Genomic DNA, 27,508 nt, shown 5'->3' with positions numbered 1-27,508 from the left:
GGAATGGTTGGGTGGCGAAGGGACCTTTATGGGTTGGATTTCTATGAATTTTAAGGGAGCCATATAATTTTATAGAAATCAGTTTAATTTTATAAACTAATACTTTAAATGGAATCTAAATTGAATTATTGGATAGTTTGATAAAATTAATCACAGCACAGCCACAGTGCACCCACTAATATATTTCTAAAAACAAGAATCGAGTGTTGCAAGTATGCATAATTACAACCAAAAAAAAACACTGTCTCGCCGTTCCCATATATAAATTCACCAACTCTCGAGATACAAAACGACAATGGACATGTTATAGGCTCATACACACATAAAGCCATCAGCACGTAGCATTTCATCAAGTTATGATAATCAAGACAATCTCTAAATCAAACACCAGGAATTGTATAGATGAAAGTGATCGGGTTCATGAGCTTCATTTTTTGTAAGCCCGAGTTTGAAATCCTACATCGTGGACAGACAATCAAGAGCATGCTCATATTGAGAGTGTAGCAATTCGAATTGATTGAAACCCATGTAAAGGTGTACAACTTTTCCCATGTGATTACAAGACCAACGCCGCACACTCAACCACATGTAAGTGTTGATTCATGAAATGAAATTGACCTTTCGAGATTTTTTGACAAGCCACCTATAGACAAGAGTAGATAGGTGTACTGCCATTAGGTACACCTCATCAAGTCATCCTAAACCACGTTGAATCCATCGAAGGTGCTCAAGAATTATTACAACAAAAATGTGCTTCTTGATCACCTCAAACATGCATATGCCAATTGGATTCAACTCCCAACATAGCCTTACTGCCTACTAAAGCCTCAAGTCATCATTCATCATTGCTCGTGTTTTAGCTCGTTCTCAATGGGAAGTTGTAATTTATACATGGCAATTCCTATGAGCTCATGAGTAGTGGTGACCTTGCCACTTCTCTACTTCCACTCGCATTAAGCATATGATGTGAGACACCTAGACAAACATGTTTCATAACAAGGTAAAGCCTATCAAGGGGAGGATCATGACAAATAGTTCTACTCAAGCATATGAATTTAGGCAGAGGTAATCTCATGCACAAACAATTATTAGATTCAACAAATTTGATCAAAAGTAGGGCTTCATCATATATTTGTGCTTGCTTGGTACTCGAGGAACATCTCGATGTCTTTTAGGCATGCCTTGGTATTTGCACTTATTGGTGCCTTAATCCCTATACATGCGCATTTGATGCATGAGTTGATATGGGTTGAAAGAGAGAGGTTGGTGAGTGAACATGACTCACTAGAATGAAGATCACAAGTAAGGGGCCCCTAGTTGGAGCATAATGGGATACTGGTGTAGTGGTCCATCCAAGCCCTACTTGTGCATAAGAAGAAGAATGTAGGAGAGTTCCCACAAGCCATGGCGAAGATTAGTAGAGCGAAGCTCCGGTGAAGTTCTTTGAGGACCTTCGACAACTTTTTATTTATTGAGGTGGAAGAAGGCCTAATTAGGGAATTTCTTAGTTTGGTTTCTTACCACTTTACTCTTATCTCCTTGGCTGTTGATGGAAAGAGATGGGATAAAGAATGGGAGAGTGAGAAGAGGGCTAGGGGAGCGGTGTTTGTGTGGTGGCAAATTCGGGCTAACATGTGGGGCTAAGGGCTAGGGGTGAGTGCCTGGCATGCCAATTCTTGTGACGGTCTTAAGAAGTGACCTAATCACTGCTAGATATGTTCCAACCACCAGTAATTCCGCGCCTACATGACTTAGTTGATAAGATCAAAATTGGCTTGGCTTAGTGGATGTTGGGTAAGATCAAAATTTCCATCCTAGGGTCGATCTAACCACCATGGGTTCTAGTCGGATTGACCAAGGAGTGTAGAAAACAAACTTGGTCAAGAAAAGGTATGCTATTCCTGTGCTTTGGTTTATTGTGGGTCTAAAGCATTCTTGCCCAAGGTAATGGTTAGAGTTCACCGGAGAAATTTGGTGATAATAACTTAGTTAGAGTCCAACTAGGGATAAGAGGGAACCAAGTAGTAAAGGGAGGTAGGAAGGGGAAAAGGTTACGAAGAAGATGAGATATGACGAGGAAGAAAAGGGTTACACAAAAGGTGATGCAATCAATGAGAGAATATTTGGAAAAAGACGCCCACTGTTTAGTGGACTTATTTTTCTTTAGCTATCAACACGTGTGGCTAAACACTTTTTTGCAAAAGTTAGATCGTGCCAAGCCTCTGGTCCGTTACAACATGTAACCCATACTCTACCTTCGCGTCCATGGACTCTCCTTTTGGATGATTGGCATTTGGCATATCATACCCTTGTCTCTGGCTCTAGTTTAATCAAGTTGTGTTGCATTATATTGAACTCCTCTGGCATCATTCAACCCGAGAGAGGACATGCAGACCCTTAACTCAAAGGGGAAAACATGTTTAACCATTCTTTAATAAAATAATAATACAGTCAGGACTATAGAAAAAGATATCATATAACTATTGTAGAAAGTCTAAAAAGGCAATGAAGAGTTAAGATAACTTCACTACCTTTGGTAGTATTTTCATGGTACCAGTTTTACACTTCACTTCATATAATAATAATAATATTTGTTCTATCCCTTTGGCACGGTCATGTTATCATCTAGCTTAGTCTATGGAGCAAGTGACCTTTTTAGCATGTGTTACATTACATAGCTCATCTCCTTCCTTTTTCATGATTCTTCCACTGGTTCAGCCTACATTGCGCTCTTGTTTTGCTATCGTGATTGTAATTAATGTGACAGAGGGGGTAAGTAAGAGGCAATGCATAAATTGAGCTTACACGATGGGTTGTATACACTATTTAGTAGGCAGTAATTATATCAATTGAAACTAGAAAGAAAATAAATGGCCATATGACGCTGAGGTCCTTGACATATAAAGGATACAACCAGGTCTTTTTCTTGGAGCTCTACCATTCTTCAAGCCCTGCCCCGGAGCAAGTTGAACAAAACTAGATTGTGAAAAACGTGGTTGGTAACCTTGTAGTAGCAACTTTTGTGAGAGTTAAAAACAGATGAATGTTCCAAGAGTAGGGAAGATGTGGCTAGCTAGCATGGGATTCAGCAAGGGAAACTAGGAGACGTTCAAGCTCAACTCCATGCTATAACACGTTCTACTCCCGCCTTTTAACTGCTCTTATGGCACTGACGGACCCAGGGCCTAGCGACCTTGGGCTTTCGCACGGGCTCTTCAGCATTCAACTTCCCTAGATCTTATTATTGTGTAGTCTATATACAGAGAAGATGAGATCTTTTATACTACTCAGCCAACTAAATGCCCGAGGTCCGAAAAACTTTTGGGTCCACCCGTGGTCATGACAACTTTGCTGTGGATCGACGTAAAGCTAGCTACCAACAACGTAACAATGCTGACAACTTTGCCTTTTTATTTGTTGAGCATTGAGCAAGCATGGAGGCATGAACATATGGTCCACAGTTCACACGCAGGATGTGCACGCCTCCCCGCCCCCCCCCCCCCCCCCCCCCCCCCCCCCCAGCATCGGCAATTCGGCATGGCATCTACAGCGGCATAATGCTTCCATGGCTGAGCAGTTGAGCGGAAGAGCCTTCCTCCTGCTTGGCTGCTTCACGTAGTACAGTACCGTGGGGAGTCGTCGTCTAACTGACCTCGCTTTCCTCAATCATCAACCTAGGATAGGAAGCTAAAACAGCCCGCCGGAAAATAATTAAGACACGTCACGTGTGCACAGCCCGCAGCTCAGCTCAGCTCGGCTGGAATTAATTTGGCAACAGCTCAGTGCCACCAACAGTCATCATAGAGAAACGGTCCTGTGAGCTGTGATTATGACTTTATGAGCATGACAAAGCCTGACGAGTGACAGACCCCTGTGATTGTATGTACTCCGGTGGACGGACCCGGACCCGGCCGGATCAGCCGCCGGCACAGTGGTCACAGCCGGGTTCAGAAAACCAGAGGAATCAGATCGTCTCTCGCCACTCCGTCCACTCGCCATTGCTGAAGAACCTACCAGCAGAAAGAGATGTGTGCTGCAGCACCAACCACCACTCTGATCAGATCTCCATCAGCTCAGCTGGCTGCAGGTGCAGGCACGTCCAATGCAAGAACACTGCTCCTCCACAGCACAGAACAGAGCACACAGAGACGTACACTGACACAGCTGCTCCGGCAGTCCGGCTCCGGTGGCTCTGTGTGACCACCGGCCGTTTCCGTTTGTGACACTGCTCCATCCGGTCGGCGAGCAGTGTCCGGCCGTGCCCAACAAACAGCCCACTCTAGTACACGTCTCAGCGAACGTGGCGGTGGCAAGCTACCGACGAATGAATCAGCCGGCCGCCACCAGCTGCGGCTCGGCGGCGCCCACGGGAAATCTCAGCCAAGCTTGGCAAGTGAAGCGCGATCGAGTGGCTGCAGCGAGGGCCACGACAGCCAGCCAGCGCGCGAGCGCTTTGCGTTGCGTGCTTGCCTGGAACACGCGCGCGGGCCCCGTCCAGTCGTTCTCGGCGACGGGCACCACCGCTGCGTCTGCCCCCTGGATGTGGCCGGATAACTACGGGATTGGAAGCTGTGATGGGCTCGCTAGACGTCGAGGTCAGTCGCCTAATGGGTTGCTCTCGCCCCGGCCAGAAGACGCACAAAAGTCTCTGCGCTAGATGATATTTCGTGACAGCTGACGAGAGTGAGAACGACCAAGAGATGGTGGAATCCATCCATCACTTGGACAGCAACAGCACGGGTTTGTTTATTTCTGTATAATACGTATTAGGAAACATAATAACACCTAGTCCCGATTTTGTTAGCCTTCCTCAAGGCTAAAACAAAGAATTCTAAAAAATGAGAGGCTAAAACAAAGAAATCAGTGAGAGCGTTAATGTTATGCCTCCTTGAAATTATATTCCCAATCACAACTAGCAATAATTCCGCAACAAACCTAGTACCATGTACCTGATTGCTTGGCCTGGCAGCACCATCCGGTTCCGGTCCGCCGGTGAGCCGTGAGCGTGAGCGCGAGCTGAGTGAGCTAGTGGTCCTGCTACACAATCACATGACCTTCCTCTACGGCTTCAATTATTGGACAAGTACGAGCCACTCCATTGCACAAGTTGTGAACTGAGACAATTTTTATTCGTACTATTTCCTCCTTCATGGAAAAGAAGGATGCATTTCTAGCATGGTACTCTGCCAAATCATTTTGGGTTTGATCAAAGTTATACAAATATCAATATCTGTGATATAAATAAGTGCCATTTGATTCGTCATGAGATATATATATATATATATATTTATAACATATCTATTTTAAGTTATATATATTGATACTTTTTTTTAATAAATTTAGTTAAAATTAGAAATTTTGATTAAAAATAGAGCTGGAATTGTATTCTCTTCTAACTGGAGACGGTATTTGTTACTACAGTAGTATTTAAGAGACAAGGAGACCAAGAGAGGGGGAAAAGAGGCGAGACATATCACTGTAGTACAGGATTGGATAGAATATATCCTGTTCCTGACCCTTTTTTTTTTGTTGCCCTAGTAACTAGTGCTCACTTGCCGCAGAAAAGAATGCAATTCTAGTATAGCATCAAGTTAAAGTATTTTGAGTTTAACTAATTATATATAAAAATATTAATATTCATAGTATCGATGAATATTATTAGATTTGTTATGAGATATATTTTCATACTATGCTTATTTGGTGCTATAAACTTTGATATTTCTACCTATAGAGTTGGTCATCAAACGGTAGGCATGTTAACTAAGAATGCACCATTCCCAAAAAAAACTAAGAATGCACCTATAAATGTATTTTTTTGACAGAGGTGATACGGCTAACTGATTGAATACTCTCTTGTCCAAAAAAGACCCTTATGTTAGAGGATTTTTAGAATTAATTAGATTTTTAATGGAAATTATCCAGGTACCCTATCTATTTAGGGATTGTTCGGTTTCTCGGAATGCACCCGGAATAATTCCAGCTCCTCAAGATTAGTACAAATTATTGAATCATTCCGGCTAGGAATTATTCCTGGGCCCTATTCCTGATAAAACGAACAAGCCCTTAAATAGATAGGGTACATGCATAGTTTCCACACGAATTGAGGAATAAACAACTAATTAAAAGTAATGCGTGGAGATGTGCATATCCAAGAGCTAAAACATCAAGTTTTTTAGGACAAATTCTAAATCCTAAATCATCAAGTTTTGTGGGACTAGAGATTCAGGCCCTGTTTGGTTGAGCTGTGGCTGTGGGAAAAAGCTGCTGTGGGCTGTGAGCTATGGGAAAGCTGCTGTGGGCTGTGAGCTGTAGAAAAGCTGAAAACTGTTTGGTTAAACAAGTATAAAATATACCTTCTATCTTTATCTCTCTTGAAACAACTATGGAAGAGCTTTTTATTCCACCAATTTTGAAAAGCAGAAAGTCAAAAGCCAAAAACAGGATCAAACCAGCTTTCAAAAATATACTACGGAAAAACAGCTGCTTCTGAAAAAACAGCCTCCAAAAGCAGCCCCTTTGGTTGGGCTTTTAGCTTTTGGGGCCAAAAGCCAAAGCCAAAAGCCCAACCAAACATGGCCTCAATCTATGCATGACCCCATTATTCCCTTCGTGAGTTCAGAATTCAAATAAGAGCAGTAGATATTGGGTGTTCCTATCTTCAAATCAGCTTTATTTTTGTGGTAACAAATTCGTGTAATCACTGTACACAAAAGTAGCCATACTTTTTAGAAACAAAAGCAGCCAAAAGCTGTGTTCATCATGGGTGTCGCTGAATACGCACAAACTTTATTTGGAAGCGGAAAAGGCGAGCAATCATGCATGGTAGCCAGCAGGGCTGCCTCGATCTCTCCAGCACGGATGGGAATGGGATGACGGACGCAGAGGCAGGGTGCCCTCTAAAGTCAACCGGCGTCACCAGCAAGGGTAGCATGCGGTAGCACGGCACGGCATGGCACGGCATGCCATGCCATGCCATGCATGATTTCCGATTCCCGGCATGGCCCGCGCCGCCCGGGAGCAACGAGGCCGGCCGGAGAGGCCAGGCGATCTACCCGCGGGGGTGGGACAGGGACGGTGGGGCCAACTCGCCCTTGCGCCTCCTCCAGGGGCCATCGTGGCGAGAGCGACGGTGAGGCGGACAGGGCTTGTTCGTTTTCGTTCCCTCCGAATCCGATCCCCCGGCCGGCGGCGGCTCCAGATATTCTCGTGGCCGCGAGCTCGGTCGGGCGTGCCGTGGTCCGTGGCGACTGCCACTGCACACTGGAGAGAGAGAGAGAGAGAGAGAGAGAGAGAGAGAGAGAGAGAGAGAGAGAAGCGGCAGCAGGATGGATACCGGGCCATGCGTGCCCGCGCATGCCAGGCCGTGGGCAGGCAGGCATGTGTGGTGGCCGCGGCACGCAGAGGACCGAACGACGCGCGCCGCGCGCGCGGGATCCAAAATCCGATCCGGCGGAGGGCGACGTGACGTGAGACCGCAGGGAACCTTGCTCGCCACTGCCACTGTCCTGGTGGGCCCTGCGCTGCATGCATGCTCGATCGGCATGGGCATGGGCGGATGGCATCGATATCATATCCTGCCGGCCGTGGTGTCCGCGCGGCGACACGATGTGCCGGCCCTGCCATTTGTTTGGTTTGATGTCGGATGGATTCCGGATCACACATCAGTTAGGGCTAGATCGTTGGGTTGCCATAGATCGGTCAGCAAGCCTAGGACGTCATCTTTGGTCATCGAATGAAGGGATGAACAACATGGGGTTAGAAAAAGAGGGTAAAAGAGTTGGAGTAGGTTTATTTTGTCGATTGGATAGATGTGAACTCAATCGGCCAAAATAAGGAGTATAGGTGGTCTTATCCCATAAGAAAACCAATGTGGTACTATAATCATGTCGCTTTATGAAAATTTTCCTATACTAGACCAAAACTATCGTGGGTCTATTTAAATTGGCTCGGGTCCGATCTAAGCGTCAACGGTTTGTTCACGTACAGTACTAGCAAGGACTAGTGCAAGTATCGTTCGGCCGGCGTCGCCGCCTCCAGCGAATTCTGCAGCGTCGCGTCGTCTGAGTCCAAGCAAGAGGATCGGACGGCAACAGCCTTGACCGGAGATGCTAGCTAACTGGTGGTCAGTACAGCCAGATCAGGCGCGCGGCAGGGGGACAACAAGGCGCCAAGGCGGCAGAGCGACGTAACACTACACGCGGCCGGGGCGCGGCGACGGATCGTGGCCACCACGGGCGCCACTCGTCCGGGGACCAGACCGCACGGATCCGGCCTCCGGCGGGTGCGGGTGGGGGGCCCGTCCCGGCCGGAGATATCAATCATGCCGCGCGCGCGGTGCCAGAAAGAGATGCTCGGATCATACACCAGCAAGGGCTAGCAAGTCCAGAGGTTACAAACAACACTATCTATAGCTGATCCTTCTTTCAACGGTAAGCGAGGCGGATGTGTTTTAACATTTATTACACGGGTGAATGTACGTGCCCATACACGAGCCATATTGTGTTTTTTTTTTTAATTTGAGAAGAAGACAAAACTACAAACAGTCACCAGTATGGCTGGACTTATCTGGGATTAACTAGAGGAAAAAGTCCATATTACCTCCTTCAACTTTCGCGAAAGTCCGTTTTTTCTTCCTAAACTCCAAAACCTGGCAAAACACCTCCCTTAACTTTTAAAACCGTTCATCTTACCTCCCTGACCCTGTATAAGCAGTTTTGAAGGCGATTTTGTCTTTTTTTTGGCTGAATTTTTGAAAAATCATAGTAAATCACAGAAAAATCATAAAATACAAAATCCAATTTTGTTGGACTCCACGTGAGTAGATCTACACATTAAATATATAATATGACATGCTTTAATATAAAGTTTTTGCTGTGGCTTTAGATCTATGTTTTTCTGTAATTAATTCGAATAATTCATAGCTACAGTTTCTATGGTCCAATTGTGATGAAATTTTTATGGTGAGCTAATTATTGTATGATTGAACTATAGTAAAAATTTCATATTTATTGGATCATGTATAACTTAGTTATAGATTTATTTATATATAAGAAGCATAAACCTAAATAAAATCTATAACTAAGTTATACATAATGCAATAAGTATGAAATTTTTACTGCAGTTTAAGCATGCAATAATTAGCCCACCATAAAAATTTCACCACAATTGGACAATAGAAACTGCAGCTATGAATTATTCCATTTAATTACAGAAAAACATAGATCTAAAGCTACAACAAAAACTTTGTACTAAAGCATACCATATTATATATTCACTGTGTAGATATACTCATGTGGAGTCCAAAAAAATTGGAATTTTTATTTTATAATTTTTCTATGATTTACTATGATTTTTCAAAAATTCAACCGAAATAAATAAAAAAATAAAAAGACAAAACCGCCTTCAAAACTGCTTATAACAGGGTCAGGGAGGTAAGATGAACGGTTTTAAAAGTTGAGGGAGGTATTTTGCCCGGTTTTGAAGTTTAGGGATGTAAAGCGGACTTTTGCGAAAGTTGAGGGAGATAATGTGAACTTTTTCCTTAACTGGACACACACAGCCCAGGTAGCACAACCCAAGAAACAATCTCAATTCTTCTTCGGGATCCCAATTCTTCTCTCATCCTCATCTACAAGCCAGGCCCATTATGACTCTGATTTCCTACGTGGAAAGCCCAGTTCTTCAGGTCGACCGGCGCACACCCCAGATCAGTAGGGCCCATCAACGCCACAAGGCCCAACAGGCAAACCCCCCAAGCAACCTCCGTCCGTTCCCCGACGCCTCCGCAGCCCAGCCCCAACCAGTTCGGGATCGTCGGACACAGACACAACACAAAGCTTCCGGCGGCGGCGGCGGCTGAGCGGAGCGAGCGCGAGGTGCGGGGCAGCATCGAGCGGGAGGAGGGAGAACGCCTCGGCTCCTCCCCAACGCAACACCACCCCTTTCCGACAAGCGAAGCGATATGCCGCTATACGACTGCATGCTGCTGGTGAAGCCGACTGTGACCAGGGAGGTCATAGCGGACCTGGTAACGCGGGTGGCGCGCCGCGCCTGCCAGCGCAACGGGGTCGTCACCGACGTCAAGTCCTTCGGCAAGGTCAACCTCGGATACGGCATCAAGAAGCTCGACGGCCGCCACTACCAGGTCCGCCCGCTCGCCCGCCCGATTCGCACTCCTTTTGCTCCGCCGCTCCTCTTCTCCGATTCGCCGCCGTCGCGGAGCGGTCCCGCGCGCTTGTGCTCCCGGCTAGGTGCATGCTTTAAATGAAAGGTGTTCGATGGAAATGCCTGAAGGAACCGTGAGTTTATGGTTTCGAACTTGTGATGACTTGGCGGTGGATGGTGCCTTCGGCGTGCTTGATGAAATGCCCAAGTAGGTTTTGCCGTAGGGTTCTTTAGTGTCATTGTCACTGGCCTTCACATTACCTCGGAATTGTTCTCTGGCAAAGAGGCTAGTGCTCTTGTGATTGTTCGTTTGCATGGAGCTAGTGTTTGCAAGTCCGAATTCCGAAATCATATGATCGCACTGATGGAGTGGCTCAGATGACATTATGCTGACTCAACCTTTTTGTTCCCCTCATGTATGGAACTATGGACTACCTGAACGAAACATAAAATTATGTTCCTGAAGCCATATTACATGTAGGAAAAGATCTTTGTTTTTTAGCTTGGTCACGCACTCATGCTTCGGTAGTCTTGTTTGTAGAACCAATTGTTCACATCTTTGTATCACAAGAAACAGTGGCGGAGCTCTTCAATTTTGACGCCTAGGGCCGCTATCAAAGCGTATATAGCGCTCGCATCGGGTCAAAATACCGATAGATAACAAAACTAGCTTATAAATACATAAGTTTAGATTATATCTTAATTCCATACTTAAATTCATAACATAGTTGATAGAAACATGAAAGTGGTTACAGAATTACCTAACTAATGATGGTTTGGATCGGCCTCGCCTGTCATATTTTCATCAAGAGCATCATATGAACTTGAACATACATACAAATTAGCAATGTAATCCATAAAATACAATTGATCATTCTACTGCTGCTGGTTCTACTAAAATCTGTGTTCCTTCTACTACTTCTGATTGTGCTTGTGCAGAAGGTGGGATTTGTGACACTGGTTGTATAATTGGCGTAGGAGCAGGAGAAAAAAAAGATTTTAATGTCATGGTCCTTTTCATTGTGCAACTCTATAGACTACAAAAATTGAGATAATCAATTATCATTCATGGAATTTCTAGACTACAAATTTGATTTGACAATTGGGAATTTGGGATTGGGAATTACCGAGCTCAGAAGTCAGAAAGAAGATAGCACAGCACAGGCGGCTGTGAGCTGCGGGCCGGCGTCCACGGCCAGTGCGCCACCGCGCCAGGCCAAGGCTGGCCGGCGGGCGGCCGCTGCCGTGCTCGTGTGGTTCGGCGCTCAGGCGGTGGCGACTGGCGAGTGAGAGCGGCGGCAGAGGGGATGTGCCTGGGGCTGGGGGCTGCGCCGCTGGGCGCCTGGCCGCTGGGGGCTGGGGCCTCGTCCCTGCTTGGCGAGACTGCGACGGCGAGTCGGAGGAGAACCGGCGCTAGGTCGCGAGTAGAGAGGAAGTCCGCCGCGGCGCCGCACGAAGTCTCGCTAGTTGCCAACTCTGCCTCTCCTTTTTTTCTGGGCTAGAGGTAGGATGGATTTTGGCCCAACGATTAGAGCCAGGCCGAAAAAAACACCTATACTATAAGGGAAAATTCGGGCCACGCTTGGGGCCATGGCCCTAGTTGCCCCAGGCCCAAATCCGCCCCTGTAAAGAAAGTTATTAAGCTACGGCATTCCAATCTTTTACTAACCTGGATAGAAGTTTTCTCGGTAGCGCAAAGTGCAAATATTGAACATGACAAAACAATTCATTAGTTCCAAGCGTGTTTATGTTTTTACTTTGCATTAAGATCTACACTTCTATGCCTATAGATCTTTTTCAGACTAAAGGCCTAAACTTGGACCTGCTTCAAGCCTTGAACTGGAAGCTAACAAAATTACTGTTGCAGGCACCAGCTTAGGTCTTAGGAAACTCAGAACAGTACCCAAAAGCATTGTTTCACAGGACAATAATACCATTTCAACTATGGTTTAACTAAACAGCAGAGGAGTTTAATTTCAATCCTCTAGTGCTACCCTTCAGTGCCATATACGGATATACCAAAATTGTATATTGCTTTGAGTTAGGTACATCTGTTTAGTTATCTATTTCTTTAACAAATGTTTATGATATTGCACTTTCCTTGTAATTTTCTCTTTCTGCTAGGTTGTCAAAACCGACCAAAGTACTAGTTGTGCTTTTGGGATTTTTGTCTGTAGGACACTGAGTTTTTTTTTTTTGGTAGGAAACTAGTTAGTTCCCTGCCGACAAAGTTTTTTTTAACAGCATTCTGCATACTAGTCACATTTAACTAGTGTCCTGCAGAGTAATTCTGACAAAGATTTTTTTAACAGCATTCTGCATACCAGTCACATTTAGGGCCTATTTGGATACAAGAGCTAATTGCTAGGTAGCTAAAAATTAGCCAGAATTAACTCTAGCCCATCCAAACAAATGGGCTAATAGGTGGGCTAGCCAAGTCGTCGACTAGTTGTTAGCCAACTAGCTAGTCAACCTCAGCTAATTTGAGCTAATTTTTAGCCCAATTAGTAACTAGCCCTAATTCATCCAAACAGACATTTAACTAGTGTCCTGCCGGGTAATTTTCTTTACACTCTTCTCTTTCAGTTGTGGTATCCTTTTACACTTTGTGCTATGAGATTTTTATAGTGACTATTGCTTTGCTACAACATTTTTCTAACTCAGATCAACATTGTGGTCAAGTTTTAAGTACTGCTCCACAATTTGTGACAGGATTTTGTTTATCGGTTATAGAATATACTGTATGTAGGTTCCTTTCAACATTCCAAGATCAGCTGACTGTTTGTAATAAGCACTATTATTTTAGTTTTGACAACCCTGTTTGTTTTAGCTTGCGGATTGTGTATTGCACCTTGCAGATTTTTACAATCTGCATACTAGGGGGAGCACATTGTTTGATTGTAACAGCACGTGGATTGTTACAATCTGGAACCTGTTTGTTTCAGCTTGCAACCTGCAAGTTGCGGTCCACAGTTTGCAAGCTAATACAAACAGTGCCATAGCGCTATTATGGTGTGTTTGGATGCAGCCCTGGCCTAGGAACGCGTGCCAGGCAGGAGCGATGCCTGGTGCAGGCAGCTTTTCTACGCTGCCATGCAAACAGGCCATAGAGTTTCATGTTTTGAAACATGGAGTTTAGGCATTTATTGTGAGATCAGTAGTTGAGATTACCTTACAGTGTTTTGCGAAAATTAGACAAAAAAAAAAAGTGCTGTGCTCCATCAACCTCTAGACACCAGATGTTGTGGTTGTAACTCAAGCTTGTAGCTTGTATGCAACTGTGATGAGTTTCAGTATAAGAAGCCATTGTTGGGTCTTGGGTGTCAGTATTCTGACTTTGTTCTTGGTCCCTGTCAGATTTGAATAATGCAATCCTCGGTTGTCCTCTTGCCCTCTTGGTAACCTTAACTGCCACGATTGAGCCATTCTTGTTAAACACAATATATATGATAGTAAGGCTGGAATTGGTTAGCTAGTTCAGATTAGAAAGGAAAATTACGCTGTTATAACTTTAGAGAATGTAAGGCCTGAGTGTTTTCGGACTCGGCAAAGGATGCTCAATTTGTAACTGGGTTGCCTAGGAGCATAACTGTCCCCAAAAAAAACACAAAAAACAAAAAACAAATAGGTAACCAAAATGCTTCTAAAAATAACCGGTGCTAAATTAAGCAGAGTTGACATGTAAATAGAATTTATTAGTGCTTATACTTCATCATAATTAATGAAAATACTTTGTGATGAGATGATTTACTATCCAAAAAATGATTTAGCTGCTATAAGGTCAACTTTAGACTCTTGCTGTGGCTTTACCTGCATGGCGTGATTTATCAATTTCTCTTCTAAGGATCTGCTGAGCAGCAGAGCTGATGAAGTAGAATGGCTAAAGCAGCTGATAGGGGCACAATGTATGTTTTCAGTTGTCTGCTAGCTGTGAAGCTTGACCCATTGCCAAGGTTTGTTTGAACCTATTGCCTGGACGACGAGAAGTGATATATCTCCACATAATTCTCTTTTTGACCTGCTCTTGTGTATAGCTTGAGAACCTGCTCATGTGTAGTTGTCTTAAAGATTGCTTCCCCATTCCATTTACAGGGCCAGCTTATGCAAATGACCATGATGGTTCCACCTTCGTTCCCGCAAGAACTCCACTATCTGAACAAGGAGGACAGGCTGCTTCGCTGGCTGGTCGTGAAGCACAGAGACGCGGTATACGGACTGGAGTTCATCAACGAGGATGACGGGAGGAACGAGCTGAGCGGTTTCAGCCAGGCTCATACGAAGGATGACTATGATATCGAAATTGACTCCGATGATGACCGCTGGGACGACGACGACTCGGATGACGACGAGTATGCAATCGAGGAGGAGGAAGAGGAGGAAGAGGAGGAGAAGAAGTAGAACTGCTTGGCCAGGTTTCTGCAGTCTCATCTGCATTGGCAGATGCGTTTTCTTTGAAATCAAATGTTGTCTTTGTAATATCTCTGACTTTTTATAAAGCTGTAGGATAGGATGAGAGGCAGAACCTATTATCAACTTGATTTAACACACTTTTGCATTGTCGAGCATGCTTGTCATTAGGTATTTCAGGCGTGCTCTGCTTCTTGGAAGCATGGTGTGTAATGTTCTACGGCCGCTGACAGTTACTACCAGGTTCTACAGCAGTTTGAATGTTTGATCCGTTCATACAACAACACAGGTGTATCATTTATTTCATCAATATAATTTTGTACAAAGAGGTGTTGCTGCTACATATATATGATCTGTGCCAGACAAGGATCGAAGCATCGGAATATGTCTACCGGCGGCTGGTGAGGATCCATCATAATTCGGAGTTCAGAAGAGGTGACCCGCCAGCCTCCAGAGCCACCGGAAGATGCCTCCTTCGTCCTCGTCGTCGGAGTCCGAGTCGCAATCAGAGTCGGAATCGGAATCGGAATCGTACGGCCGCCTCTCGTCCTCCTCCGACTTCCCCGACACGGCCGGCTTGCCCCACCCCTCCTCCTCCGCGGTCGTCGTCTCCTCGGAGCTGGGCCGCACCTCTAACGCTGACGCGCCAGCACTGGTCGCCTCCACGCGGGCGGCGTCGCCCTCCTCCTCGGGCACAGCAAGCGCGGTGCCCTGCTCATCGGCTCCTGCCTCGGCGCAGTCCGCGGCAGCCCCCACCGGCCTGGGCAGGAGCTCGGCAGCCGCCACGCGGTCGACGAGGACGACGGCATCGGCCGCCCGTGATGCCGGAAGGTCCACGGGGCGGCGCGCCGGCGCGGTGGCCACGAGGAGGCAGCAGACCGCGAAGGCGAGGACGACGGTGGCGCAGGCGCGGGCCATGTGGCTAAGCTAACAGCCAGGAGTGACGACTAGAGCCAACGACGACGAGAGGGGAGGGAGTAATGGACGGAGTCGGGGAGCATGAGAATGAGATTAGTATCAAACTTAATTTAATGGAGGATTTGGCGCTGGATTAGTCGCTAAGGAAGCTTCCCTCGTCGTTTTCGTGTTACGAGAGGGGAGACGACTAGAGAGCAAGGCAGCGGGGAAGCGGCTGTTGCTGACAGCACCATCGCTTGACGCTTGGTGCACCATCGCTGTTGCCGACAGGGAGGAGTGTTGGAGTCAGCAATACAGGATGAAGGCGAAGTAGTGGCATTTTATTATTTATCAACTACTTGATATACAGGTACCACTGCTTCCTAGCCATATAGTAAGATGGATGCGAAGTAGTTACTTTTTATTATTTATGAACTACTTGATATGTAGGTACCATTTGTGGTCGTCTCTCTGGTAATTATTCATTTTAACTATACAAGGCACACACACATTTCAAGAATCAAACTTTGTAATCTTTAGCTAACAATTAGGCTTGCAATATGTAGGTTATTCAAAAAATGGTATGTGAAAATGATTTGTTTTCATTATGATCGACTCAGTGTTAACCAACATTTTTTTTTGAAAAATTCTAACCAACAATTTAGTCACTCTGTTCACAAGTCGGTGACATTTTGGACGCGACACATGGTATTTACATATCACTTTGATTAGTATTTTTGTATGAAATGTCTATAATAATAAAACATAGCAAAAGTATACTTTTTATAGAACTAATTTTTGAGACAGATCGGTCTGTATTATTATTCAAACACCCACAAATCCACAATCAACACACCAAAAATAACATACTGCAAAAGTCTGACATGGTTGACTTAAGGTAACTCTAAGACACGCCACTTATTTGTGACCGTGGGAGTAATATGATAAAAAATAATGGTTGAAGCTTGACTTTGAGATCAAATGGACTGTCCGTGCGACCGTGCCTTTGTCCTTGCAGTTGCAGACGTAGGAGATGGGCCGGCCTTGGCATATTCTTACAGACTTTCAGAGCTTAGGGTTGGCAATGTCAATGACGTTGTTTTAATAGTATCTCCAGAACAGCTAGTTCCACGTATCTAATTGTCATTGGTTTCGGATTAGTTTGTCTTGTGTCATCGATTCCTCTACACAGCACTTGTTCGTTGTGGTTAACGTGTCGTCTGTACATTGGATAATTCAAAGCTTCGTCTCGCGCTGAGGAAAGTTGCTGGTTATTTATTAGTAGGAGTAGCATCTTAAAAGGTCGCATACAGGCAAAGCGGACACTTTGCAATGAGGGAAAATTCCATACCAACAAGAGGGGCTACAAATTTCTTAGGGCTCGTGCGGTTATGGCTGATCCCGGTAGGAATAGTTTCCGGTGAGGATTTGGCTATATAAATTACACGAGCAATCCTGGTAGGAATAGTTCTTTGTCACCATTCCCTGACAACCCAAAGCAAATCTGGAATGAATCCTGGGCCTAGGAGAAGCTAGGAAGAATCTTAATAAAAAGATGTATGTACATCAGGGATGATAGAACAGGGAATTGAATTTCTTCACGAAGTGACGTGAAAGGCCCAACGAATGCTAGACGTTAGCACTTGCCAGCCGGAAACATAACAGTGTTCCTCACTAGAATGTCGGAAACATTTAAGTTCCTATAGTATAAAAATATTATAAAAGTATTTTTCCGCATTCCTGTTTCATTTCTCATTCCTTTTCTCAAAAACATGGCTGCTAAGTGCCGCACTGTTTTCTCTTCAACAATCTTGAGTTGCGTAGCCACAAATGGGTCGCGAGGCTAGGAGAAAACAACCTATTATTACTTCATCTGATCAGAAGTTTAACGTCATCTAGTCTATTATAAATTGACATACCATCAACATGAAACTTGCATTTTTTTGCGGGTAAAAAAATTAAAAAAATACTTTTCTTGTTGAATCCACTAATACCAATGGATCATATATGTTGTCAACCTATATAAAACTTTATATACAATTTTTTAAGGAGCTTCGATCGTTGATATCTTTTAGCGACCATGTTGTAGCATGTTTTTCATCAAGAGGGAAAGAAATAAACTAAATTACCCTCGAAGCTAAGAAGGACTATATATATGCTGTAAATAACTGTTTGCGGCCGGAGGCTTATAAGGTCTAGAGTGAGAACTCCTCCAACACTCCTCAATCCCTAATCGAACTATGTTGGAGCTAGGCCTATTACGTAGAGGGTAGGAATGGGAGGTGGATGGTTGTGTCTTGAACGCCCGGTGGCGGACTGGCGGCGCCGTGCTCGACGCTTGGTGCGAGGGTTGGAACACGAGGGTGAGGGAGAGCTGAACGCCATGGAGCGAGAGAGATTAATCTCAATCTCTGGCTAATCTTCATTAAGCACAAATGTTTAATACTTATACTCCAATCCTAACAACTTTCGGCTAATGCAAAGGGATAACAACCAAATGACTCATACTTCTGAATACTCTCCTAAACACTAGGATCTAGCAACTGCCATTCAACTGATGCTCTTGGCGCGTCGTGGCGATGGTGACCGCGCTCTGGCCTGGCTTCGACGCCTTGGCACGGTCTACTTCTCAGCCACTGGCCTTCTTCTTCCTTGTGTAGACGTTGCCCGAAATAACATCTCCCTCCCTCGACGAACAGCTCTTCCAAGCGGTCGCGGAACTCCTGAAGGGGCTCCCAAGTGGCGTCAGCTTCGGGCAGCTGTGCCCACTGGATGAGGACATGCCACACCCCCACGGCGTAGTTGAGCGCGTAGAGCACGAGCAGCCTAATGCAGAACGTGGCCGTTGTGAAGAGGAGGCAGTGCCGACAGCGCTAGAGGCGGTGTGCCGCGGAATGGCTTGAGAACGCCGATGTGGAAGATGTCATGGATGCGGGTGCCCTCTGGAAGGTGCAGGCGGTAGGCCATCCTCGTCAATGCGCTACATAACCTGGAACGACCTCGCGAACCAGGGGCTCAACTTGCCACGAGGACCGGGTTGCAGGGGCTGCGTTGGGCGATGGAGAATGCGCAGTCAGACCCAGTCGTTGCCCGCGAACTCCAGCGCGTGGTGGTGGTTGTCGTAGTGCTTCTTGGCGTACGCCTGATCCTGGAGGAGGCAGTTCCGAATGTCGGTGATGAACGCGTCACGGTCTTGGAGGAGGGCATCGACGCTGTCTGTGCGCGCGGAGCCTGCAGTGTAAGGAAGAAGCGTCGGCGGTGACCGGCCATAAACCACCTGAAATGGCATCGTGCGCAGCGTGGAGTGATAGGCGGTGTTGTAGCAATATTCAGCCCATGGAAGCCAGTCGAGCCACGCACGCGGGCGGTCACCGATGATGTAGCGGAGGTACATCACGATCGTCTTGTTCGCCACCTTGGATTGGCTATCGGTTTGGGGGCAGAAGGCGGTGCTCATCTTCAACTTCACGCCCACCAGCTTGAACAAGTCACGCTAGACATGGCCCGTGAACACCGGATCACGGTTGCTGACGATGCAGCTGGGGAACCCATGGAGGTGAACGACGGCCTCGAAGAAGGCCTTGGCGACAGAGGAGGTGGTGTAGGGGTGGCTGAGCGTGATGAAATGAGCGTACTTCAAAAAACAATCCACCATCGTGAGGATCACGCTCTTGCCGTGCACCCACGGCAGGCCCTTAATGAAGTCAAGGGAGATGTCCGCCCATACCTGTGAGGCCACGTCTAGTGGCTGAAGGAGACCGGCGGGGTGGAGGGCTTTGGTTTTGTTCCACTGGCACGTCATGCATGAGCGAACGAACTCACGCACGAGGCGACGATCATGGTCGATGAAGAAGTCCACTCGTAATCACTGGAGGGTGCGCTAGATACCCTCATTGCCCGTGGTGTGGGTCAACTAGAGTGCCTCCGGTAGCGTAGCAGAGGACGCTAGGATGTAGACGCGGTTGCCATGGAGGATAAGGCCATGGGCCATGCGCCATGGCGCGCCGCGGTCTGCCATGATGGAGTCCCACAGGGCACGGAGGCCAGCGTTATCGTGCAACTCGCGGCGAAGGTTGTCGAAGAGCACGAATGCGCGGGCGCGGAGAGAGCGCCTAGGTGCGAGTCGACCTCCATGCGTTGAGAAAGCACATCGACGACCATGTTGAGGCAGTCGGGGTATGTACTCCATGGTGAAATCAAAGCCAAATCATTTGCTTACGCACTAGTGCTAAGGAACAGTTGAGAGCCGCTGGTCCAACATGAACTTCAAGGCGTAGTGATCGGTATGAACGATGAACTGGTGGCCCCAGAGGTAAGGGTGCCAGTGGCAGATGGCTTGCACTAGCCCGATTAGCTTGAGGTGTCACGACACGAAGGGACGGCTGAAGAAGGCAATGGCACCCTCCCCTTGGTGAAGCACCACCTCGAACCCTGATCCAAAGGCATCGCAATCGATGGTGAACGGGTTGTTGAAGTTGGGCAGGTGCATCACGGGTGTAGAGGGGAGGGCCTGCTTTAGGGTGTCGAATGTCGCGGACGCCTCCACCAACCAAGCAAACGCGTCCTTCTTCAAGAGCCATGTCAGGGGGCGATGATGGCGCCAAAGTCTTGAATGAACCGGTAGTAGTAGCTGGCTAGCCCAAGGTAGCCGCGGAGGCCGCGCGCTGAGCATGGCTACAGCTAGGTGGCCACTGCTTCAACTTTGTCTCCATCCATGGCGATCCTAGCCTCACTGATCACATGGCCAAGATAAGCCATGGAGGTGGTCGCGAACGCACACTTGCGGCGCTTGACGTGGAGATGGTGTTGCCGGAGGGCCGACAAGATGACATTGAGACGTTGTAGATGTTGCGACCAGGACGGGCTATAAATTAGGAAGTCATAAAAAACACCAACATGAACTTATGAAGGAATGGTTGTAGGTCGGTGTTCATGAGGCTCTAGAACGTTGCCGGCGCATTGGTCAGTCCAAACGGCATGACCAAAACCTCAAAGTGGCCATGGTGCATTCTGAAGGCCATCTTCTCAATATCGGCTGGATGGATGCGCACTTGGTGGTAAGCGGAGCATAGATCCAACTTTGTGAAGAAGCGGGCGCCGTGTAGTTCATCTAGGAGCTCTTCAACCACAGGGATGGGGAATTTATCCTTCATAGTGCGCTCGTTCAAAGCTCTGTAATCCATGCAGAACAGCCATGAATTGTCCTGCTTCTTGATGAGCAGAATCAGAGCTGAAAAGGCCGATGTGCTTGGGCGGATGATCCCCTGCACGAGCATGGTGGTGCACCGAGCTTTGAGTTCATCTTTTTGTAACTAGGGGTACTGATATGGTTGACTACCATTGGAGCCATCTCTAGAAGAAGATGGATTCGATGGTCATAGTCGCGCACCGGTGGCAGGCTAGTCAGCTCGGCAAAGACATCATCATAGGACTGCAGGAGCCGCTCGAGCATGGCTGGCTCATTGTTGCGAATGATGTTGAGGCGACGCATGGACTGCATGTCATGGCGAGTGGAGCCGATGCTGCACAAGAAGACCTGGTGACCCTCAAAGTCCCATAATATTGGTCCTAGAGTATGGAGGAATGTGACTCCTAGGACCATGTCATACGTGTCGATGGGGATGGAGTAGCAATTAATGGAGAAGATTTCATTAGCGATGCGGATGCTAACGTCGCGAGCGATGCCATGGCACGCGATGCAGTCACCATTGGACATGATGACGCCTGCCCTTGAGCATGGCGTGAACTGTAGGCCAACATGGTGAGCGATGTCCCCATGAACGAAGTTATGGGTGGACCCTGAATCTAGGAGCGCCACAAACTACTCATTGCCGATGGTGACATAGAGTTGCATGGTGTCCTCCATGTGGATCTCGGCAATGGCATGGAGGGAGGTCATTGACTGCTCAGGATCAAAGGCCGTGGGTTCGGCTGGTTTGGTGGCCACGGCGTCATCGAGCGCGTCTTCCTCAAGCTCCTTGACGACGTAGTCCGTGACCTCGAGGTAGAAGACATGGGGACACTTGTGGCCATGGACGTATGGCTCATCGCAATTGTAGCAGAGGCCAAGTTTACGCTAGTCGGTCATCTCGGCCAGAGTGAGTCGCTTGAATGAACATGGTGGAGCAGAGGACGAGGTCTGTTGGGTCCCCGTAGCGCACGCCATAGGTGGGGGCATGGTGATGGTAGCCGGGTTGCGACGGGGCATCCAGGGCGGAGGAGCCGAGAGCGCCAGTGGGGCGGCGATGTTGCGGCACTCATAGGCTCATGCCAAAGTCATGGTGCACTGGAGATCTTGGAGGCCATGGAGTTCCACATCAACGTGAATGTGCTCTGGCAAGCCGCTAGTGAATAGCTGCGCCTGCTGATACGGCGTAAGATGGCCGGCATGCGCCATCTGCGCCTAGAACGCATCTTGGTAAGCCACGACATTGGCCAGGAATGGCAGGCGGGCCAAGTTCGCTAGGTGGTTTGTACGGAGGGGCGGCCCAAAGCGCTTTTGGCACAAGCGCTTGAACTCCTCCCATGCGGGCTCACCGGCATCGCACTCTAGAACATAGTACCACTACTGTGCAGTCCCGTGAGGTGGAACGAGGGCGAACCAAACCTTGTCGCCCTCCGGCATGCGCTAGGCACGAAAGAAGCAATCGCATTGGTTGAGCCAGCTGAGCGGGTCATCCTTGCCATCGTAGGTGGGATAGGAGATTTTGTGGTAGCGGGGCACGGCCTCGGGTTTCTATGGCACGTGTGGAAGGGGTGTTGACATGTGTACGATGATGGTGGACGCCGAGAGTGGCGCTTGCTTTATTGAGGAAAAGGATGGCACGGGTGACGACGAGTGTGGGAAGTTGATGTGGGTGATGGGAATGCCCATGGATGGCTATCCCAGCTAGGTGGACATGGCCAGGGATGCCGGCACATGTGGTGCTAACATCAGAATGGAAGCCATCACCGGTGGCGCGGAGGAGATCTCCGAGATGACCAGACCGGAGGCCGGGAGCCGTGGAATGCCCCCGTAGCTAGGCAGGCCGTATGGCAAGAATGATGGCACGGACGTAGACGGATGACCTTCAATGGCCGCCAGACATGAGGAGATGTCACTCATTTAGTGTTGCGTGCCATAGATGGCCGCGGTGAGGGCGTTGAGGGCATCAGTGGGGATAGCGGTGAGCTATGGGGGCGGAACGGGGAGTGGTGCGGTGGGAACGACAGCGGAGCTAGTGATGGCGAGGGCAGATGGGAGCACGGGGAGCGTGGTGGTGGTGGCGGTGGTGGGAACGACGGGGACAGAGGAAGCTCTAGAACTAGACATGGCTGATACCAGATTGTTGGAGCTAGGCCTATTACGTAGAGGGTAGGAATGGGAGGTGGATGATCGTGGCTTGAACGCCCGACGGTGGACTGGCGGCTCTGTGCTCAGCGCCTGGTGTGAGGGTGAGGGAGAGCTGAATGCCAGGGAGTGAGAGGGATTAATCTCAATCTCTAGCTAATCTTCATTAAGCATAAATGTTCAATACTTATACTCCAATCCTAACAACTTTCGGCTAATGCAAAGGGATAACAACCAAATGACTCATACTCTTGAATACTCTCCTAAACACTAGGATCTAGCAACTGATGCTCTAGGCGCGCCGTGGCGATGGTGACCGCGCTCTGGCCCGGCTTCAGCGCCTTAGCCCGGTCCACTTCTCAGCCACTGGCCTTCTTCTTCCTTGTGTAGACGTTGCCCACCATAACAAACTAGCAATCATGTATCATGGTGTTTGCAACCGCCGCTAGGATCCACTATACAGCCTCATCAACAATCTTCCAGACCAAGTGACTAGGAAGAGTGAACCATTGAGTCGCATGATGTTGGAAGACTATCATTTGTTTCCACAACATCCAAGCAGCCAGGAGTTCGATATTGGCATCGATTAGAATCCAAACCTAGATGTACTTATATTTGTAATTGGAAGTGCGGTAATTGATGTTGATGATCGAATCCTAAAATGCCAATGGGCCTAATATGCATTTAAAATGTTGACATCAATTAGAGTCCCACAACAGGTAATAGAAAAAGAAAATAAGAGAGTTGCTATATTTCAGGCGCTTGAATTTTTATGCAATAATCTTACATAGACAACTAGTACAACTAAAAGCAACTCACAAGTCACAAGATACAATTTATATTTTTTTCTATAGACAAACAATAATAAAATTGTATGTTTTTCAAACAACAATAAAAAAATCAGGCACATGAGATATAGAGTACTCCGTTTGTTCCATATTATAAATCGCTTTTGCTTTTCTAGATACATAACTTTTATTATACATGTAGATATATAACAAAAACTATGCCCATATATAAAAGTTAAACGAGTTATAGTTTAGAATAGAGGGGTATATAGCTAGGAAAAGTGAGAAAATAAACATATATCGTATTGGTTGCCGTGTCACCGTCTAGGCGCCTAACGTATCAATCAGTAGTAGTGTGATGGACTGTGCTCGGTCTCTATTCATCCAGGAACCCTGTGTCGGCTATAGCTCCGGCAGGTGGCATATCACATATGTCCATGCATCTACATTGTACTACTGTTTCCTAATCGGACATTGTACATTGGCATATTGTGATCTAGCTAGGGCCTATCTACACGCATTCAAAGTATTTTTTTGATCAACTATGTCTTGTATGTAGCTGTATATAGATAGTAGTATGTCAGTATGTTTTTTATTGACTCAACCTTAGATACAAGTGAACACACATCAACTCACACCACAACACCACATGCACACAAACATAGATCTACAACCTATATCTAGGTCAACTAGAACACGACTGAGAGATATGACAGTTGTAGCCCATCTGTGTAAGGCATCCACCGTCCTTAAAATAATTGGGGGAAAACCCCGGTGGGAGACGTGAGACGAGCAAGCCTCGTACTCACGACCGGCACTATGTAAAAAACCACATATCCACCACCTCACCACAGACATGACCAGTAAGGTGCGTCTGCTGTACTACAACTACAGACGCACCTTCCTAATGTGCGTCTGTCGTAAGTCGCCGGCGGGGGTCGCCGGTCTAGCGAGGTCAACATGTGTCTGTAATAAGAGCTTACTATAGACGCGTGTTGGTAAAAGATGTCTGAGATAAACCTAAAGACGTGTGTATGTAAAAAGCGTCTGTATCTGCAATAGTTATTACAGACACGTGTTGTGATTTTTGAGTCTCGGATAATGGGATCGAACGCTACGGATGCACATACGTGACATGCGTCTATAGTAAGATCTCTTATTACAGATGCGTATGTTGTTGCAGATGCGTGTTTCCAACACGTGTCTTGAGTAATCCTACTTGTAGCAGACACGTCCTCCTCTATACGCGTCTGTACTTTGTGGCAGACGTGTGTTCCATACGCGCGTCTATAGCACTTGGCCTACGTACTTAGCCATTGGCACGTGCTAATGGGCAGAGGGAGGTACTTGGCACGTATGGAACACAGTGGGCAGTGGCTCTTGCGTGGCTTTGAGGAGCACGGGCAGAGTTGGCGGGCGATGGGAGGACTTGCGCTCCACGCGCGCAGGCGAGTGGTGAAAGGAGGGGCGCACGGTAGCCGATGGGGCGTGCTGCTATGGTGAGCGACAGGCCAGAGGGGCTCATTGCTGCAGCGGGCAGCGATGGGCGGCCTTAGGGCTGTGCCGCGTAGGCAGCCAGGTGTAGGTGAGCAAGTCTTAAGCTCAAGCTCCAGCGCTCCTCTCTTTACCTCTTCTCTCCTGGAGCACCGCCGCGCCACTCGATGGTGAAATTCATCGCCGTTGTTCCATCTTCTCCCAATTTCCCGCGCTCCCTGCTCCGCCTAGTTCCTGCGGTCCTCCTCGAACAACTGTAGCCACCTCTCACCGCTGTAATCGCCCTTGGCATTGGTTGTCGCCATGGCTATGTCACCATGGCTGCCATGGACAGCTGTCCATGGCTAGCTCGTCCCAGTGCTCCTCTGGTGATCTCGTTTATTATTTTAGCTCTCCTGCAACTCTGTGATGCTCATCTACTCAATTCTTTTTCCTCTAACGCGCAGTTCGAGCTGGAATGATGACCTCACCATTAGTTCACGCCATTGCATGCACCATCACCGCCAGCCATCTTGCTTCGCCTCATCTCCGGTTCAACCAAGCAGCGCGTTGACATCATGGTGAGCTACTGATGCTGCCTGAGCCCTTCGACTAACCTCTACCATGTTGTATTGGTCGGAGCACCACCGTGCTACCATTCTATGTCTGCCGCACTGCCATGGCTGCAATCGAGCTCGAGTCTGACTCCAACTCGTTCCTCTCTGTAGTGTACTCGATCAGGCGTGCTCCGACCATGCCTTGCCATCTCGAGTTGCAGGGGATCGTCAGCGTGCTTAGCTCTCCTCCCTAGTCCCCGATGTGCTTTGCTCTTTGGCCTCCTGTTCTCTAGTTTGTGCTTCTTTTGTAGACTATGGAGGATCGAGGCCACTAGATGTATCTTCAGAATCGTACTTGTAATGAGTACTTGGAAGGACGGAAACATTTCCTAGCTATTGTAGAGGCAAACATGAGGAATGGACATAAGTCATCTATGTTGTGCCCATGTGTTGACTATAAGAATGAGAAGTAGTACTCAAATCAGTTGTCAGTCCATGCCCAGCTAATTCTTCAAGGATTCATGGATGATTGCATATGTTGGAATAAACATGGAGAAGAAGGTTTCAATGAGCAAGATGGTGAGGAAGGACTTCATGAAACTTGTGCCAGTGGCAATGAGGAAGCACCCTTTGGCAATGGGGAACTATGTGATGATGATGTAGCAGAGATTGCTGCCAGCCCTGTCCCTATGGTTGAGAATCTAGAGGAGATGGTGCGTGATGCCTTTGACTTTGATGAGTACACTGGTTCGGAGTTCAAGAAGCTGAAGCAACCATTGGAAGATATGAAGACACCACTCTATCCAAGTTGCAATGAGAGGTATACGAAGTTGTCTGCTTCACTAAAGCTTCTCCAACTAAAGGTGGCACATCACTGGACTGACAAGGGCTTTAGAGAATTGCTAGAAGTGCTCGGAGATATGTTTCCTGAGGGGAATCAAACACCTAGGACTACATATGAGGCCAAGAAGATTGTTTGTCCAATGGGATTGAAGTTTGAGAAAATTCATGCTTGCAAGAAAGACTGCATCCTGTTCTATGGTGACAATGCAGCCCTCACTGAATGCCCCAAGTGTGGGACCTCTCATTACAAGGGAAGAACTGACGAGGGTGATGACGGTGAGGAGACACACCATAGAGTTCCCAGGAAGGTTACTTGGTACTTCCCTATAATTCCTTGCCCAAAACATTTGTTTGCAACCTCCAAGGATGCACAACTATTGACCTGGCACTCGGATGGGCGAACGGTTGATGATTACATAAGGCACCCAGCAGATGGTATTCAGTGGCGGGTCATTGATTTCAAGAATCAAACTTTTGCTGATGAGCCAAGGAATCTTCAGTTTGCACTCAGCATGGATGGCATGAACCCATTTGGTAACATGAGTAGCTCACATAGTGTCTGGCCCATGCTATTAACTATCTATAACCTTCCCCCATGGCTATGTAACAAGAGGAGGTACATGATGATGTCAGTTCTGATATCTGGTCTGTGTCAACTAGGTGTTAACATCGATGTGTATTTGAGGCCGCTTATTGATGATTTCAAGGAACTCTAGAAAGAAGAGGGTATTAGGGTGTACGATGGGTTCAAGAAAGAACATTTCAACCTACGTGCCATGCTCTTCACCACTATCACTGATATTTTAGGACATCATAGCATGTCTGGGTAGAGCAAAGGAGAAAAAGACTGCTTTCATTGCTTAGATGACATAGAGACTGTTTGGCTGAATAACTCAAAGAAGTGGGTCTATGTAAGGCACCGACATTTCCTTCCTAAGTCTCATCCATACCGGGAGATGAAACATTAGTTTGTTGGCACTAGGGAGATAGGATCTACACCAAGGCATTTCAGCGGGCAATAGATATATGACTAGGTGGTAGAGCATACC

The 27,508-nt window shown here is 47.2% G+C and overlaps 2 protein-coding genes across 2 annotated transcripts; both read left to right on the top strand.

Moving 5' to 3' along the window:
• Positions 1 to 9,769: 9,769 nt before the first annotated feature.
• On the top strand, positions 9,770 to 14,694 carry LOC136449391 (uncharacterized). Its single transcript, XM_066449413.1, has 2 exons — positions 9,770 to 10,144; positions 14,257 to 14,694. The coding sequence occupies exons 1-2, from the start codon at positions 9,962 to 9,964 to the stop codon at positions 14,560 to 14,562; spliced, it is 489 nt and encodes a 162-aa protein (XP_066305510.1). The 5' UTR covers positions 9,770 to 9,961; the 3' UTR covers positions 14,563 to 14,694.
• Positions 14,695 to 26,137: 11,443 nt separating this feature from the next.
• Positions 26,138 to 27,175, top strand: LOC136454152 (uncharacterized). Its single transcript, XM_066454688.1, has 2 exons — positions 26,138 to 26,993; positions 27,120 to 27,175. The coding sequence occupies exons 1-2, from the start codon at positions 26,138 to 26,140 to the stop codon at positions 27,173 to 27,175; spliced, it is 912 nt and encodes a 303-aa protein (XP_066310785.1).
• The last annotated feature ends 333 nt before the right edge of the window (positions 27,176 to 27,508 follow it).

This window comes from Miscanthus floridulus, chromosome 5, assembly GCF_019320115.1.
Source record: "Miscanthus floridulus cultivar M001 chromosome 5, ASM1932011v1, whole genome shotgun sequence".
NCBI classification, from domain to species: Eukaryota; Viridiplantae; Streptophyta; class Magnoliopsida; order Poales; family Poaceae; genus Miscanthus; species Miscanthus floridulus.
Note: the sequence above shows the minus strand (reverse complement) of the source record. Positions and strands in the feature narration are given on the sequence as shown.